General features: G+C 46.0%; 1 protein-coding gene across 2 annotated transcripts in view; it reads right to left on the bottom strand.

Annotated features, from left to right (window-relative positions):
- MUC1 (mucin 1, cell surface associated) overlaps positions 1-14487 on the bottom strand; it is a 76490-nt gene extending 62003 nt beyond the window's left edge. Inside the window, exon 1 of one of the 2 annotated variants that reach the window (XM_078670441.1) lies at positions 14104-14487. In XM_078670441.1, coding sequence (XP_078526567.1) covers positions 14104-14161 — 58 coding nt within the window. In that variant the 5' untranslated portion in view covers positions 14162-14487. The remainder of the gene's footprint in view (positions 1-14103) is intronic. The other variant, XM_078670442.1, reaches the window with a different exon arrangement.
- Between the last annotated feature and the right edge of the window lie 3000 nt (positions 14488-17487).

Genomic DNA, 17487 nt, shown 5'->3' with positions numbered 1-17487 from the left:
TCACTTGGCCACTGGATTCAAGATAGCCTGGCTGACGAGGATTATGAATCTGAAACCGGTCCCAGGATGCTCGTTTCCGGTCCAGGGAAGACATGGCTTGGCAGTTCGGGCTGGACTGTTCCCACGAGGCACAGGGTCAGACTGATTTGCATATAGCCATGTCTGAATTGGGGTGGCTGAGTGAACTAAAGAATGGTGATGGATTAAACCCAGATCAGTTGACTGGGGGTGAGTGTTTGATTTGTTCAAACGCTCCGTCCATCATCCCCTTTTGTATCGCTTTGTATTATATTAGAAGCACTGTCAAGTATGTTAATAGGTTACAAATCAATCCAAATGCATATAAACTTGGATGGTGCTTGTGGAATGCATCGAATATAGTATAGAGGTAAGAACCTCCTAAACCCACCAATATGCTCAACCTTTGAACCGACTCGGCACTCTTGCAATTTGTCCTGATATATTGGTTCCTTGAACAACCACTGTGTTCCCTTCAGCTTCACAAGTTTAGCTGGCTTGAGTCACCCAAGAGTGCAATTGATATGTAAAACATGCACATAAATAGCAAAACGAAAAAGCCAATACAGCACACCAAATTGTGTTTCATAACTGGTATAAAGGACAAAGGGCATTCCACAAGATTCTTATTGTAGAAAGCGTATCACTTATTGATTTTCTCAAAATTAATTCCCAGCAAACAATGCAGCCAACACGTGTTTCGTTTGTACATGTTGGTACTGAGACTTTTTCAAGGCTAAAAACGGTCCAAATGTATGATTGATACTGGTTTGGCCAAAAGACGATCCCCTTGATAAGGAGCAATGAATGGGATTTCACTGTACCAAATAAAAACTATGATGTAGATCTAGATCTATTGTTGACCAGTAATCCTAAGTACATCAATAGTCACAAGTATTGCCCAAAAGCAAACTGCTGGGGTCCGATGCTTGGGGTGCACTGTAATTCCATCCAAGGTAGTCAGATGCGGCAATAAGATGTGAAAGGGTCACACAAAGTCGGTCTGAAATGAACTGTAAGCAGTACCATCTGAGGGATGTAATGAATTTTAGAATGCAGTGGATTGCTTTTTTGTGGCGTTTATGACGTATGCACCACAATATTTCTAATACGCTCTTTGATGCTTTTTAATTGAGCTAATTCACGGCCAGATATGAATGAAGGCATTAAAAGTAAAAGCGGGGTTGCTATATTTGCGATATTGTGTGAATAGTGACGATTAAGGTCCGTATTCATAAAGTAAATATGCCTATCAATTTGAAGTATAATTTTAGAAATTATAAATTAATTCCAATACTGCATAGACCAATGACAACAAGCGTGTTTTACAAAAGAATGAGCAAATAAATTGCATAAACAGCTTATGAATTTGTACATTCTAAGATGGCGCCCATGTTGGTTCTGCGGACGTGGTCCCCCGTACATGTGGCTGTAAGGATACAATGTATAAAAATGGCGGCCTCCCGGTGTGTTGGCAAACACCGAGGAAGGCATTGCCGAAACGCGTCAGTTTGTAGAAGAATAAAACCCTTTCAGAACGTCTCGCGCGAGTGCTGGTGTCTCATCTAAAAAGGAGATAATTGGAGTGATGTACTGTGGCAGTCACGGCCACTTCCATGCACCCGCCCATAAGTGACTCTGCTTTTTGTGTGGACTTGAGCTTTATTGATGTGCTGAACTGCAGCACAAGTAAATAAACTGCCAACGAACGGAGAGAGCACAGACAGAGCTTAGCGTGAATCCGCTGGAAAGTGAGACGAAATAATAAAAGCGCTTAATGAGTGTTTGTGCTACATGCAGTAACAGTGTCAAGAAAATATTGAAAATTGGCGGCAGGGCGAGGGAGATGTCAGGAAGGGGATAATATTCTGGCAAACGTTCGCAGAATAGTGAAGATGTTCAGCGATTCGGCATGCCGGGAGGCTTCTAAGGGTATGTTCAACAATAGAAAGAGTGACAATGCAGAGAAACCAACTGACCCTGCGAATCCCACACAACTGGCCTTGCTGCCACAATGCAGAAATTGGAACGATTATACGAGCGTGAAACACGCAAATGGTGGGAAGCCACGTCACTACAATGTTATATTGAAGTATACAGGGTGCCCAGAGGATTGAGGGTGTATACGGTTCCCTCTTATGAAAACCCGGATCCAGGACTGCTAACGGAGTGGGCAGACCATACGGCGCAGTATTGCCAGGGCACATTGGGCATACTAGTAAAGTATTCATGGAGTGATCGGGACGAAGCCCTGGCTGAGATAAAAGAAATAGAACGGTTACTGTCCAAGGAGGAAGATAAAACAGAGTTGAAGAATTGATGGGACACATGAAAACGCGCCTGCTAAAATATGAAAACAAAATTAAGCTAAGGAAGCAGGAGACATTTGAGCGCGATTACCTGCAAGGAAGGGTATTAACATTTACGCGAAAATGTGATGGTCCCAGAAAAGAGCTGTCACAAAGAACGGTAAGGACAGCTACTCAGAGGGCTGAGACCTCAGAATCGGAGGTTACAGAAGCAGAGTCTGGGGATGAACAGACTGGTGATAGTAGAACATCAGCAAGAACAACCGTTCCTTTTTTGCACGAGTTCCATGTAATAAGACAATCTTGGCTAAGGGGAGGTAAAAACAAGCCACCGGAGCAGGCCGTAGAAGAACAAGGAGATCAGGGTGGGGCCGTAAGAGGCAAACCACCAGCGTGGGGTACACGCAAGAAAAAAAATTCAACAAGAGAAATTAACCATCAACAATCTCACAGTAGTCAATTTGACCCCAAAACAATTGACGGAAACTGATATGAAGGTGCTATCATTGGGATTAACATTCTGTCCTACGAGCTATTTGGAGTTTACACAAACATGCATCGATCTCTTCAGTTTTGTAAGGAAATTAAAAATTGCACAAATACTTTAAATTACGACCTAAGGCAAAGGAAGGCAAAATTGTTGAACGAAGGATAACGGCTACGGATGCATTAACAGGCAATGACTTAGAGGCAGTGGAATTGTTACAAAATCTTGATGAGTTGCCTGGAGATTTGAACATCTTGGAAATTGACAGGGCACAAAGGGCGATCCAGTCTGGAATTGAGCAAGGATTACAGGAAAGCCCATTCAAGCCTCAGTCAATTTTCATTCCACAAATGCCACACGATGCAATAGACATGTTCTCAGAAGCTATGATTAAAGATCTGGTGAAATTCAGGAAAAAAAAAAGAATGGAAAATGCAAACATGGAAATCTCACTGAGGATGAGAACAATGCCATAAAAAAAGCTAATGGATGATCCATCAATAATCATAAAGCCTTCCGACAAAGGTGGAAACGTAGTTCTGCTAACGAGAATTGACAAAGGTGGAAACGTAGTTCTGCTAACGAGAATTGCCTATCGGGATGAAGCCTTGACAACTTTCGGAAGAAAAGAATTCTTTTGTGACCACACGTGAAACATATCTGGCGAGCATAGAAGAGTATGAAACCCTGAATAAAAAAATAAAAAAATGTCGATGCTGGGGCCGGAAGAACATCTGTCTAAGGTGCTAGTATCTGATAGTGCCAACATTATCACATTCCGAAAATTCACAAGGACAATGTGCATCCTCCAGGGAGGCCTATTGTTTCATCGCAAGGGAGCCTGACAGAACATTTGTCGAGGTTTGATTACTTTTTGTTTCCTTTTGTGTTGCAGAAATCGTATATAAAAGGACACGAAGGACTTTCTAAGTAAAATATCTGAAATTGAATGAGACAGTACTTATCAAATGATGTGTTATCATAACAAGTCTTTACACCTGCATTGATCATGTTGATGGCCTAAAATCTATACAATACTATTTGAAGAAAAGAGAACTCCGATTTTCCGAACATAATGGTATGCTACTGGAATTTATTAGGTTTTACCTAATGCACAACATTTTCCTGTTTGAAGATCAATACTTCAAGCAGATCTCTGGAACAGCCATGGGCACCTGCTTCGCCCGCAGCTATGCAAACTGGTTTGTAGGCTGGTGGGAGGAGCAGGTGACCAGGGCCCATACCATCGGGAAAGAAACAGGGTGAGTAATCCAGTGGTATCGTTACATAGATCTGTTCATAGTATGGCAAGGCAACACCGTAACAGCACAGGGCTTTATCGAAGAACTAAATAAGAACAACGTGACCTTACACTTTTCAGGTACAGTTGGTCCAGTGGCAGTGGACTACATGGACCTGAAGGTGTTTGTGATGCCGGACAAATACACACAGCACTATATCGTAAGGAAACGGCGGGGAATTCCATTAATTTTGCAACAAGCAATCACCCGCCGAAATTGGTGCAAAGCATCCCCTTTGGGGAGCTTTTACGTTTAAAGAGGAATAGTTCACGTACATGTGATTTCAATAAAGCAGCTACCGAATGTGTAGAAAGATTCACACAGAGGGTATGACTGCTTACTGCTAGACAACACGTTCAAGAAAGTGAAAGTGATTCAAAGACAGCATCTCCTTCCGTCCCAGACAAAAGATAAAGAAAATGACAGACGCCATGAAGGGAAGTTTAGGCTAGTAACAGCATACACAGCTGAAGCAAACTATCTTAAAAAAGATGTTTAAAAAAAAATAAAAAATAAAAATTGAAAGAAAGGAAGAACTGGCACATCTTGGAAACAGACAATGTGATCAGCAAAGATATTCCTCAACATCCACTAGTCACATTTAAGAAGGCAAGATCACTGAAGGACAAGCTAGTGAGGAGTTCTCGGTAAAGAGTCCCCAAGGCCAGGAACCCTGAGAGAGATGAAAGGGTTTTATCCATGCGGTAAATGCAAAGCATGTAGTAACAGCAAAAGGGTCCCTGGTATGAAACGTAAGAAGTCAATAACTAAATTCATAACTTGTACAACACCTTATGCAGTGTATTGTATGCCCGTGCGGCCTTACGTTACATAGGCAGCACGATACATCCATTAAAAATTAGAATTTTGGAACATCAAAGGGCAATTGTTAAGAAGGATGGGGACTATCTAGTGGCGAGGCATTACGCTGAACACCATGATAGCAACAGACATTTGCTACAGTTTTATGTTTTAGATCTTGTACCCGATAACATCAGAGGGGGTGACAGGTTGAGAAAGCTAAGAAGGCTAGAGTCGCGAGATAGTGGACTAGTGGACTGCCAGACAAAGTCCTCTATGGGTCTAAACAGTGGGGAGGAACTAGCGTGGCATTTGGGAGTCTGAAATGAAATTATCAGAAAAGATAGGAAATTACAATGATAGTAATGTGTATAGATACAGTCAGCAAGTGCATTTGAAGAAGAGGGATTTTGAGATATATGGGAATTGACCTTGAGGGTTATAAGTGTAACAGTATTGGTAAAATGTTGAACATATATGGAAATATTGATTTGACAGCTATGTACAATGAAGGGTACCATAGCTGATCCACGGCACTATGAACTATAAGCAGTACCATCTGAGGGATGTAATGAATTTTAGAATGCAGTTGATTGCTTTTTTGTGGTGTTTATGACGTATGCACCACAATATTTCTAATACGGTCTTTGATGCTTTTTAATTGAGCCGATTCACGGCCCGATATGAATGAAGGCATTAAAAGTAAAAGCGGGGTTGCTATATTTGCGATATTGTGCAAATAGTCACGATTAAGGTCCGTATTCATAACGGAGTAAATATGCCCATCAATTTGAAGTATAATTTTAGAAATTATGAATTCCAATACTGCATAAACGAAGACAACAAGCGTGTTTTACAAAAGAATGAGCAAAGAAATTGCATAAACAGCTCATGAATTTGTACATTCTAAGATGGCACTCATGTTGGTTCTGCGGAGGTGGTCCCCCGTACATGCGGCTGTAAGGATACAATGTATAAAAATGGCAGCCTCCCAGTGTGTTGGCAAACACAGAGGAAGGCATCGCCGAAACGAGTCTGTATAAGAATAAAACCCTTCCAGAACGTCTCCCGCGATGATGTACTGTGGCAGACACGGCCACTTCCATGCACCCGCAAGTGACTCTGCTTTTTGCGTGGACTTTAGCTATATATAATCAAGCGCTCTTTGCAGCCCGAAACGAGTCATGCCCACTTTTGCACTGAAATAAAGTAACCAGCACAAATCCTGTGGTCCGTATCCATTTCTTTGCCTGTGGGACAGCGTTACCAGGAGATTGGAACCTTTGGATAGATATATCCAAAGGTTCCAATCTCCTGGTAACTCTGTGCCACAGGCAAAGAAATGGATACGGACCACAGGATTTGTGCTGGTTACTTTATTTCAGTGCAAAAGTTGGCATGACGCGTTCCGCGCTGCAAAGAGCGAGAGACAGATATATTACACACACATTTATATTTACAGGTTAATTTAAATTCAAAATGTTTAAATCAGACTTTGAATGTACACATGCACATTTACAGCCACGATAAATAAAACTCAGACCCCATATGTCCCCCGCGCCAGATACGTAGTATCTGCTCCGCCCTCGATGCCAAGACCTGTGCTTAAATCCGGGAGCCCCACTCACCCTGCAGCCCTGACATTGGAGGGGGGGCGAAGCCTGGAGGGGTCGGTAGAGGCCCCCCTTTGTTTTGAGAGGACATTTAGCAAAGCGCCATTTAAAGATAGAATCTCCCCCTGATAATGGATTCTCACGGAGATCCTCGGACCCGCCCTCACCCGGCAGCGGAAGAGAAACAAGGCCCCGCGCGGGAGGGGCGCGGGGTCAGGGTGCGCCCACAATAACAGTTTTGTAAATACAACGGGGTCATCAGAGCTGCTACTCGGGTACTTTCAGGGTTGTAAACAAGTCATTAGTCTGCTCAGAATGCAAGGCCGGGGGGCATGGGAATTCGGCAGGTGGAGTCATCAGCTGATACATTTGTAAAATTAGTCCATGAACCACCGGAGGGGGAGGAATAGCCCTATTCTAAAAAAAAAAAAAAAAAAAAAAAAAAAAAAAAAAAAAAAAAAAAAAAAAAGAGGATTAGAATCATAACGTTTAAAATGGTTTGCGGGTCGAATTTCACCCTTGCCCGGGCTTTCACCCACATAAAAAAAGTTTGCAAATCAATTCGTTGAACTACGCTAAACAAGCCACGTAGGGGACATGGAGAGCGCTATATCAATCTTAAACTTGTCCGAATTCAAGACAAAAGGTCTCCCAGGCCGGCCTGTCTCGCAGCCTCATCGGGCAGGTCAGGGTAACCCAAGCAGCCGCTTGGTTTTCAAGGGCCTCGGTCAAGCGTGTCAGCTGCCGGAACTGGAGGAGGGAATGGCAGGGTGTGGACCAATCCGAGCACAATGCAGACTCTTCCGGCTATCGATTTCCGCTTCCGGGGAAAGGTAAGTTAAATAAAAGCAAATATATATTCAAGATGACCAAACAAGTCCTTTGACCTCATTGGCGGCCTATGTGCCTCGATACATGCTCTCACGCCCTGTGTCCAGTTTGCGCTTTGTCCTGCACAAAATACTCATATGGGCACTTTGGGTGAGCCCAACAGCAGTGCATTTTGGAAATTGAACGTAAACATGTGGTTAAATTAAATCCAACACTGCGGTGTTTGTGTTTCGCCTCATTGCAGCACATAGAGGTCTGAGTGGGTGGGTAGCGTGTGGAGGCGGGTCTCCAGGAAGCAACTAGTGTAAACCAATTCTTAAATGTGATGACATTTTGCTCCACATGCAACAGTGCCCATTTGCCACTGCCCCCTGGCAATCCTGACCATACCCGACAGGTGCCTTGCCTGCAACGCCCCTGTAGTGCATCAGGACTTGACATAGTAGCATTCCCTACCGTTCCCGACAGCCTCGCTATACGAGTTCCTCAATTTCCCTGCATACATCCCTTGCCACACTTACACTGGGCACTTATGACAGATAAAACAGATGATGGGCACACTGTCTGCCCATCATCCTGTGGGCCTATAGTTTCAGCGCAGCAGGCCAAGAATTATTTCCATATGCCTCCCTTCATTGTCAGATCATATGAGGTCTCCAGCTGAACATTGCAGCTTTTTTTCCGGACCCAGGTTCCACGGTGCCCACCAACATAATAGTATTCCTGGCAGACACGCCTATTTAATGCCAGTCAGTACCCATACTGCCTCAGTGCCCACTGGGGCATTACAAAGAACCTTGCAGGGGGCACTGCATGTCGTTTTTCATGAAATCAAAGATCGAATTCATGCCATAGTCTTCCCAATTAAACCACCAGTCTGGAATATGGCTCCTCCTACACGCCATTGTATTAAAACAGCATAGTTACGTTTCTTGACGCACTTCATCCGGGTTCTCACATGTGGTTACTAGGCAGCTCCACATTGACAGTGTACTTGTCCTGAGTTTTTAATTAACCAAACAATACATTCTAGGAGTTGTAGGCCGGGTACACTTCCACTGATTGTTTACAAAAAGCAATTTAGGAGATCATAGGACTTGTTCCCTCACCTGGCACTGATGAAGTCACTCTGGCCTTCCTGAGAAAAGGTTGAGGTTGATGAGATGCCATTGGAAAAACTCTACTAAAACGTCATATCCCCACCATCAAAAATGTGCATTTACAGTCCATAGAAGTCGTCCATAAACATCTGTGCGAGTCGCAAATGTAATTTGTAGACCTGTGACGACTTGCGAAAAATTGTTTTTTATTTTGGAATTGTTATTAAAAATTCCATTGCCCTCATTACGAGTTGCATGTAAATATGGGTTACATACTGGCCTTATTTCCCATTCCTGCACACACAGTGCTGACATTTAACGGAGGACGGGCGATTTGGAAACTCCCCATCTTAAAAACGCGCTCATCACTGTTTACTAAATATTCAGAGGAACTCTTTGGACTTCCAATGGAAGTTTCTAGAACACCGCCCTCCATTTTGTTCCAGTTTGTCCAACGTCACTCTGAGTGCCGGCATGTATTTTGCCCGGGACAAAACCGCTTGGGTCTGTGGAAAATGCATATTTGAGTGATAGTGGAAGGGCAAACATCTCACCTGTTTGCCTGCTAACGCGGCATGCAAAATACTGCTCGCCGAGCTGGGAAAAAGAGCTGCCCCCGCCCCGGAGCGAGGAGGCATGGAAATCAGTCAAGCGTTTGACGCCACCAGGCACCGGCGGATAAGGCCGGTGGTGGAAAGATTTGTAGGGAAATGAGAACACGCGAAATATTTTTCACTGATGCTAAGGGCAGCGCACTTGTGCGATGGTCTAGGTACAGTCCCCCGCACAGGCAGTGCTTAATTTGTGAAAGAAAGTGCCGGTACCCGCAGCTCTGCTCAGAAGCCAGCAGCGGCCGATGCAGTTAATCCCCGGCGGGCCGAACAGCGAGACCGGTTGTCTTTAATCCACTGCCAGACACTCCCTGCCACGTTCTCTTGCACATGGCAGGTTCCCGCTTTCTGTTCGTGACGCTCTTGCCCTCTTTTTCTTTCTCCATCTTTCCACTCTGTTTTGTTTCCCTCTTGCACTCCGTAAATATCTGATGTGGAAAAAACAGGTGCACTGCTCAAATAAAACACTTTACACAGGGTATGCATAATTCCTGCCACTGCACTACTAGAAGAAGTCACCAAATAATGGACAGTCTTTCTCAAAGGGACGGGGGGAGGGGGTCGTATGCTGTGGTTTCATACCCAGCAAGCAGAATTATTAGACAGCTCACTTCCTCCTGGGCCATACAATTATCCTTTTAGTCCTGTGAATGCTTCTGACCAGTTATCCGGCTCTTCAGGCAGGCAGAAATATGTCCAGAAATTTGTGTATACACATTTTATCATACCTGAGGTAGCAAAGAATAAGGGATATAGCCGTGGCATACATGAGAGTATTTTTTACTATGAACTGGATCTCTGTACTGTCCAGGAAGAGAATGCATCTTAAGATCTCCCCCATTAAATGGGGTTGAGTCACCCATGGTAGTACCATCTTACCAGAGTGGGATGAGGTACCTAACTGAAGGTATGCCACATTACCTGGGTGAGACCACCTCAACCAAAACATTTTTTGATCCAAAAGGGGGTCCTGTAACTTGGGGGCATGGATTTAGGAATAGGAATTAGTGTCAATAGATTCCCCGCACTCGTGATGTTCGAGCTCACTGAATACACCTGCTCTACGGGAGTTATACAGAAACTTAAGAGTCAACAGCATTGCCAAGAAGGACAAATTTAGGTATATTCTCCCTAATGAGGAAGGAAAAATATCCTGAAATACAAGTCTAGAGATACCCAGCACTGGCTGCAACAACGGCGAGTATGAAAGACTCAACTGAAGTGAGTGTTATCATGCACTCCATTTACCACAATGCATCGGGCTAATTGTGTACTGGTATGCCAGGCACTGTGTTCCCACCACCCTTTTGTGATGGGACATTGACTACGCAAGATGATGTGGTTAAGACTGGGCAACGGTGATCTGGTTGGAACCACCCAAGACGGGAAAGACACCAGATGAAAAGCTTGTGACTTCAAGCTGGGCTTAGGGGCGTTGGCTTCTTGCGGACGACCAACGAGTGCCTTCTCAGTTCAACGGTTGTGTTACCCATGTCAGGTTTGAGGGGAAAAATGTCCTCACATCTATCCTGGGATGAACATGTTGCGATAGACTAAAAGAAAAAAAAACTAAAACTTGTTTTTCCAGGCAGCCAAACTTGATCGCCTACTGCCCAACGTACCAGGGTCGAGTTTGGGCAGAAAACAGGCTCGGAACCAAAATAAAAGTGGCCCCCATTGGTGAATCAGCATCACTATAGAATATTCTTATGCATACACCCCTTCTCCATCACTATTTACCCCACTTGTACTGCACATAGAGAAAATATTCATGCAGACCAATGGACAATCAACCATAAACACAGAAAACCCGACACACCCACCCAGTGCTTAATTTGAGTCGGTGGGGCCCAGCGGAACACATTTTTGAGGACCAGCATCAGACATTTCCAAGAGCAAGAGACGGAAAAAAAAAAAAACACAAAGTGGAAAGACTGAGGAACAGAAAGAAGGAAAACCAGTCACAAAGGGAGAAAGCAGGCACCTGCGACAGTGAGACGAAATGACAGGCGGTGTCTGGTAGTGGATTAAACAAGCCTGGGGTAGGTTCAAGACTAAGCAACTTTGGTATAGGGAGCGCCAACATTTAATGCACCGGCTGAGCAGAGCTTTGGACTCCGGCAAACATTCTTTTACAAATTAAGCACTGCACCCATCCATGCAACTCAGCACAATACTTCCAAGACCAAATTTATTGTATCGTGACAATAACTTACCAAAACCAATTCTAAGATACACATTAAACATAGTATCGACTAAACACGTAGACCAAAACGACAAACGCACACAATTGTTTGATGGGACAATCAGGTCAGCATAAAAAATAAAGGACCCAACCAGAAATGTGCTAGGATGCCATTAAAAGCCATGAGCTCTCTTTATATATATAAAAAAACAAAAAAAAAACAACAAAAAAAAACACAAGAAGTCATAAACTGGGAGGATAGAGCATGATTTGTCCAAAAAGGAAGTATATATATATATATACATACATACATACATACATACATACACATATACACACACACACACACCTCAGAATAAGCCTTAATCTACTTCCCAACAATTAGTAAAACCTAAACAGACATTTTTAAAATAGCCAAAGGTTGACCATTGTTCTAATCTCAGCCATTCTGTGGAACTTTCATAATACGAATTGCAAGATAGCAGCAGGTACCAGCCTGCGCCCAGTATCTGTCGCCACACCCTGAACACACATTCTGGGAAGGAATGTGGTACATAGACACCTGTGACTAAATAGTAGAAATAAATATATATATATTGGACGAGGACCCCAAACATTAGACCCTTTATTTTAACCTACAAAAACCTCTCCACAAAGCATGGCCCCACACCCACCATGTGCGAAAATCCCTTTGAAAAATCCAGCCAGTGTTGCCAAGACAATGAAACCATGTGGAAATATTTCTGCATCTCGTTCCTGCATGGACAGTTGGGCTCCAATCAGAAGACTGAAAAAAATACTAAAAACATACAGACTCCTGACCCCCAGTTCAACTGAACCTTAAAAGATGGTCTCTCAAATAAGAATCCAGAGTCCGACATTGACGTTAAATCAAACACTCATTCTCTCAAATTAACGTCCAAAATCCAATATTGATCCAAGAACAGTCATTCTTGACCACAAAGCAAAGTCCACTGTTGCCAATGTCATTGATTTTCACAACTCTACAGAGGGGACCAGGCCAGCTCAGAAGGTTCCTGCGCGCCACGGATTCCTAGTGGTACCGTGTGAGTTTTATTTTTTTTAGGGAGAGCAGTGCGCGCGCCCAAAAAAAGCTACATGGAACTAAAGTGACATTTGCAGAAATATTGCTACCGTTATCAAAGTTTCGCCCTGGTAGGGCTGGGGTAAAGCCAGTCACGTCGCGGGCAAGGATGCCATCTGACTGAGTTGGTGCCAGTCTGCCGGCCTCAAGAGCACCGCGCGCCACTAGACTTGGGGAGTACCTGGGCCTCCATGTAGCGCCTCAAAGCTTGCAGTCTCGCCTCATTCGCGACCCAGGTGAACGGCCAATGAAAAGTGAGTGTATGGTGTGGTGGTAACGAGTATGTTGGTATGGAAAACGCACGATAGGTGCTGATGGGGGATACATGCCAGGCACTTAATAGAAACCAGGTGTGCCAGGCTGGCCGGGGGGGAGGGGGGGGGGGGGGGGCCTTAGACCTACATACACATGTTTACAGAGTAAGCAATTACATGGGGAAGCGGACGCTGCCCACGACGGGTGCCAGCTGTTCTGAGTGCCAATTAAGCATATAGAGATGCGGCGATCGCCCAGCCAAGGAGGTCTGCCCATTGCCAGCCTGGCCCCAACCGCCTTAGCTGGAATCCGCATCTTGGCAGGAAGCTGGATAGCCCCCCTGAAACAGCACGGGGGGGGGCTAATTCGGCTCACTCAGTACAAGTGGTAGTGGTGGGGGGCAGTACACAGCTTGCTCCCAACTTAACCCCCACCCCTGGCTCGGTACAGCCGGGACACGAGCCCCACCGCCAGCTAGGGTACCTAAAGCGCGCGCTGTGTGCCCAGCCTGGCCCTAAAGGGCAGCGACGGAACCGAGTTAATCATTAAACTATTAACAGGGGCCGCGGGGAGCGGTCACCGAGGCGGGCAGAACATGGGCCACAGGGAGTGGTCAGTCAGGCGGACAGAATAGGGGCCACAGGGAGTGGTCAGTCAGGCGGAAGAAGCAGGGGCCGCAGGGAGTGAGAGGTCACGCAGGTGGACAGAACAGGGAGTGGTCAGTCAGGCGGAGACTCGTCATAGGACCGAATACGGAACCCTCATCAGCGCCAAGAAGCCGAACTAAACGCTGAAAAAGAAGTGACAATCCGTTCTGTGCATTTTGTCGATAAACCAGGGTAGATCGGACCCGAGACCTCAAACCGTGAGATTATAAACATTGCTGACACTCACCAAGGGGTCAAATTAAAGAGCCAGGCAGCGAGTAACAGTCCCCGGTTCAAGTACCGGCAGGCAGGAGATGCCACATCACATATGGAGTGTGCCAACGTGGAGCAAAACGAGTTGGCGTCGCGAGTAATAGGTTGGAGAGAGAAAGGCAGGAGAGGGGAAGCATACCTAACGGTCGGCAGAGCACATTTTGGGAGAAGGGGAACAAAATAAATCGGGGATATCAAGTCAAAAGAGCAGAAACGACCGGAATAATATTAGTTCGAGGCGAGGGAAAAGTTAAGTGAGAAAATGAAATGAGAAGCAATAGCAGATATATAAATCCCACGAAAAGAATGAAATAGAGGTAAAAAGGAAAAAAAAAATAGTTCCGATCTATTGGAGACTATATGAGGGGGGGGGGGGGATGAGGCGAAAGATTGCTGGGGAGTAGCTGACGAGGAGGCAGAAATGTGCTTTTTCATTAAAATTGACATGCATCCCATCCATCGCCTGGCCATAGAAACTCTCATACATTCACTCACTCTCTTCCCAAAAACGCCGCCCCCCGAAAGTGTGTGTCGAGAAAAATGGGCACAAACAGCTACGTCACTCACCCAGACTGAGCAGAACCAGGAGCGCTAGATGGGCCACTGGGGGCCTTCGAGGCGCCATCCTTTGGCGTTGCAGGTGGTACCCCCGGATGTCCTCTTCTTGTGGTACACTCGGAGCGGTCTGCCTCGACCCCCGAAGCCCTCTCCTCGGGGTACAGCCGATCCCAGAAGCTCCCTCTCCTTAGACGGACCCGCGCGCCTTGAAGCCCAGGCAGTGACCGCTGAACGCCAAAGGACCCCTTGTAATGCCGACCGCGATCTGAATTTGGGGCTCTTTTCTTCCTGGGGCTGCAGACGCTCAAGTATCCGTTATTTTCCAGCAGCTGTCGGCCTCAGATCCTGACCCTCGAATGGCCCCTCCCGGCCCAAGACTCTTTTATACGGCCCACCTGGCTGTGCACCTTACCTGAGGAGGTGGGGGGTTGGCCCCGCCCCTAGTCCCGCCCCTGGAGCGCTCTGATTGGCTGTCCTCGAGTGGGCGTGTGCGATACCTGTGCTGCTTTTCTGGGGAGCGAATGAAGGGAAGGCTTCACCGATGCACGTATGTGTGTATGTTTGTGCACGCGTGTGCCTTGAGGTCAGGGGGCGAGGGCATATCTGCGAGGTGCTATTTTTAGACCAATTAGTGGGGACACGCTTTGCCTGGCAGTGCGTGCCACGGCTGTGCGATCTAAGAGTGGTATTGCTATTCAGTAATGCATATAAGCATGCACTTTTGTGTTTTAAGATTAGTGGCAAAGCCTTGTTGATGTTAAAAAAAATCCCGCGTGCCCTTGCGATTTTTTTGACAGATCAAGTGCCGTCCGCGTCAAAAAGTAGTGCAAACCTGCCGAAAGGGGCGGAATTGTATACTAGAATTGCAGCAGCCTCGCTGAGAAGTGTCAGTACTGTGAAAAGGCACATTCGCAGCGCCTGGAAGCACCAGTGCTCCCAATAACAGCACTGCTGTTCCAATAACCTCCTGCTGCCCCCCACCCAATCCCCATCTTCCAAGGGGCCCCATGGTCCCGTGAAATATCTCCATTTATTTGACCCTGTCTCACTTTGATTGATTTCTTTGTCAGAACCTACCTCTGACTCCCCCACTCTCTACCCAATGTCATTCATTTTAAGGATTTGTGGGCCTTTAGCAATGCATATTTAATCTGCTTTTGTGTGAAAGTATAATATTTTTGGGCATCATGCAGGCTCGGCAGGATAGATAGTACATTTCAAAGTTGCTCTGAACAGTGGGCTCCAAAATATGTCTTTAGCGGGCCCTAAATTCCTTAAGATGACACTGGGCAAAGTCAATAGATCCCAAAGACGAGACAGATTGGCTTTGCTTATGCTTGCTTTACCACTGATTGAAGGGCGAGCTAGACATTGTCTGCTCTCTGGGCTTGATCGGGCTAAGTTCTGCACAATTTAGTTGCAATGTCAAGACTCATTTGATGGACCATCAATTTTTTGGGTGTCAACATGGGAGAAAACGAGAAGAAATGATTTAGTCAGAAGCCGCCATTGGAGTGTCTCGCCGCGCTTGGTTAATTAGCCATTGTTAAACAGCACGAGTCTGCTTCTAGCAGGGGAAAGAGTGGTGAAGGGGGGTGGGGGGAGGAAGAGAGACAGAGAGAAAGAGAGAGGGACAGAAAGATAGAGGGGAGGGGGTAGTGAGGGAGAGAGGGTGCATACGGGGGGACGAGAAAGAAGGGAGGGAATGGGTTAGTGGGAGAGAAAGAGCAATCAATCAATCAATACATTTGTATAGCGCGCTACTCACCCGTAAGGGTTTCAAGGCGCTGAGGTGGGGGGGGTCGCTACTGCTCGAACAGCCAGGTCTTGGGTTGTTTCCTGAAGGAGAAATGGTCCAGGGTCAGCCGTAGGTGGGTGGGGATGGAGTTCCATGTCTTGGCCGCCAGGTAGGAGAAGGATCTTCCTCCGGCGATGGATCTGCGGATTCGTGGGACGGAAGCGAGGGCGAGGCTAGCGGAGCGGAGCGGAGCTGGCGGGTGGGGGTGTAGAATGTGAGGTGACTGTTGAGGTATTTCGGGCCCATGTCGTGGAGAGCCTTGTGTGCGTGGGTGAGGAGTCTGAACGTGATCCTCTTGCTGACGGGGAGCCAGTGCAGGTCTTTCAGATGGGCAGAGATGTGGCTGTGGCGCGGGATATAAACAAAGTTTGGTATTGCACTCATTTGTTCAAAATTGTATTTCAAATTAATCAATTTTCCATAAGTCGTTGGTGCATAGGTAGGTACCCTACTGAGCATTTAGGGTATGTGGTATATCAGGACATGCGTGTTCTGTAACTACAGGACACCCTCCTACTTTGCACTCCTTTTTACTTTTCAAACATGGTAACTCCAATTGTGTAAGTATCAAATCATACTGTTTATTTAAGCATTCTTTTGTAGCGAGTGTTCATTTGAGAATTGTATTTCATTCATACACATTTACATGTTCATCTTGTCATCCCAATGCATTTCAAGCATAATGCTCTTCTTCAGGGGATTTGTTTAATAAGCCTTCATTTCCAAAGTCGTTCGCACTCCGGTGCGTGTTGCTGCCTCTCTCCCCTCGCTACTCTGGCGAGCGACGCACGCCAGAGTAGCGAGGGGAGAGAGGCAGCAACACGCACCGGAGTGCGAACGACTTTGGAAATGAAGGCTTATTAAACAAATCCCCTGAAGAAGAGCATTATGCTTGAAATGCATTGGGATGACAAGATGAACATGTAAATGTGTATGAATGAAATACAATTCTCAAATGAACACTCGCTACAAAAGAATGCTTAAATAAACAGTATGATTTGATACTTACACAATTGGAGTTACCATGTTTGAAAAGTAAAAAGGAGTGCAAAGTAGGAGGGTGTCCTGTAGTTACAGAACACGCATGTCCTGATGTGGCGCGGGATATCCATGATGAGACGTGCAGAAGCGTTCTGTATGCGCTGGAGTCTTTTCTGGAGTTTGGCAGTGGTGCCAGCGTAGAGGGTGTTCCCGTAGTCCAGGCGGCTGGTGACGAGGGCCTGGGTGACCGTCTTCCTGGTTTCGGTGGGGATCCATCGGAAGATCTTTCGGAGCATGCGCAGGGTGTTGAAGCAGGAGGACGAGACGGCGTTGACTTGCTTGGTCATCGTGAGGGAGGAGTCCAGGATGCATACACACCTTTATATTATCATTTTACTCCGCCTTGTCTATTCAAACTACGCCTGCGTGGATGGCAAGGCTGGTACAACAGGTTTGCAGATTTGTGTCCTCACAACATAACACGACCTTCCAGCAAGGACTCTCCCTCAGGTTAGGACTTCGCCTGCCGCTCTGGCTGCTAACTCTGGTAGAGGATGGTTACCAACTGGGACAGACCTCGGTGGTGGGCTGTAATTCCCTAGTAAACCAGTGTG

Source organism: Lissotriton helveticus, chromosome 12, assembly GCF_964261635.1.
Source record: "Lissotriton helveticus chromosome 12, aLisHel1.1, whole genome shotgun sequence".
In the NCBI taxonomy this organism is placed as follows: Eukaryota; Metazoa; Chordata; class Amphibia; order Caudata; family Salamandridae; genus Lissotriton; species Lissotriton helveticus.
The sequence above is the reverse complement of the archived record's forward strand: the minus strand, read 5'-3'. Positions and strand labels throughout refer to the sequence as shown.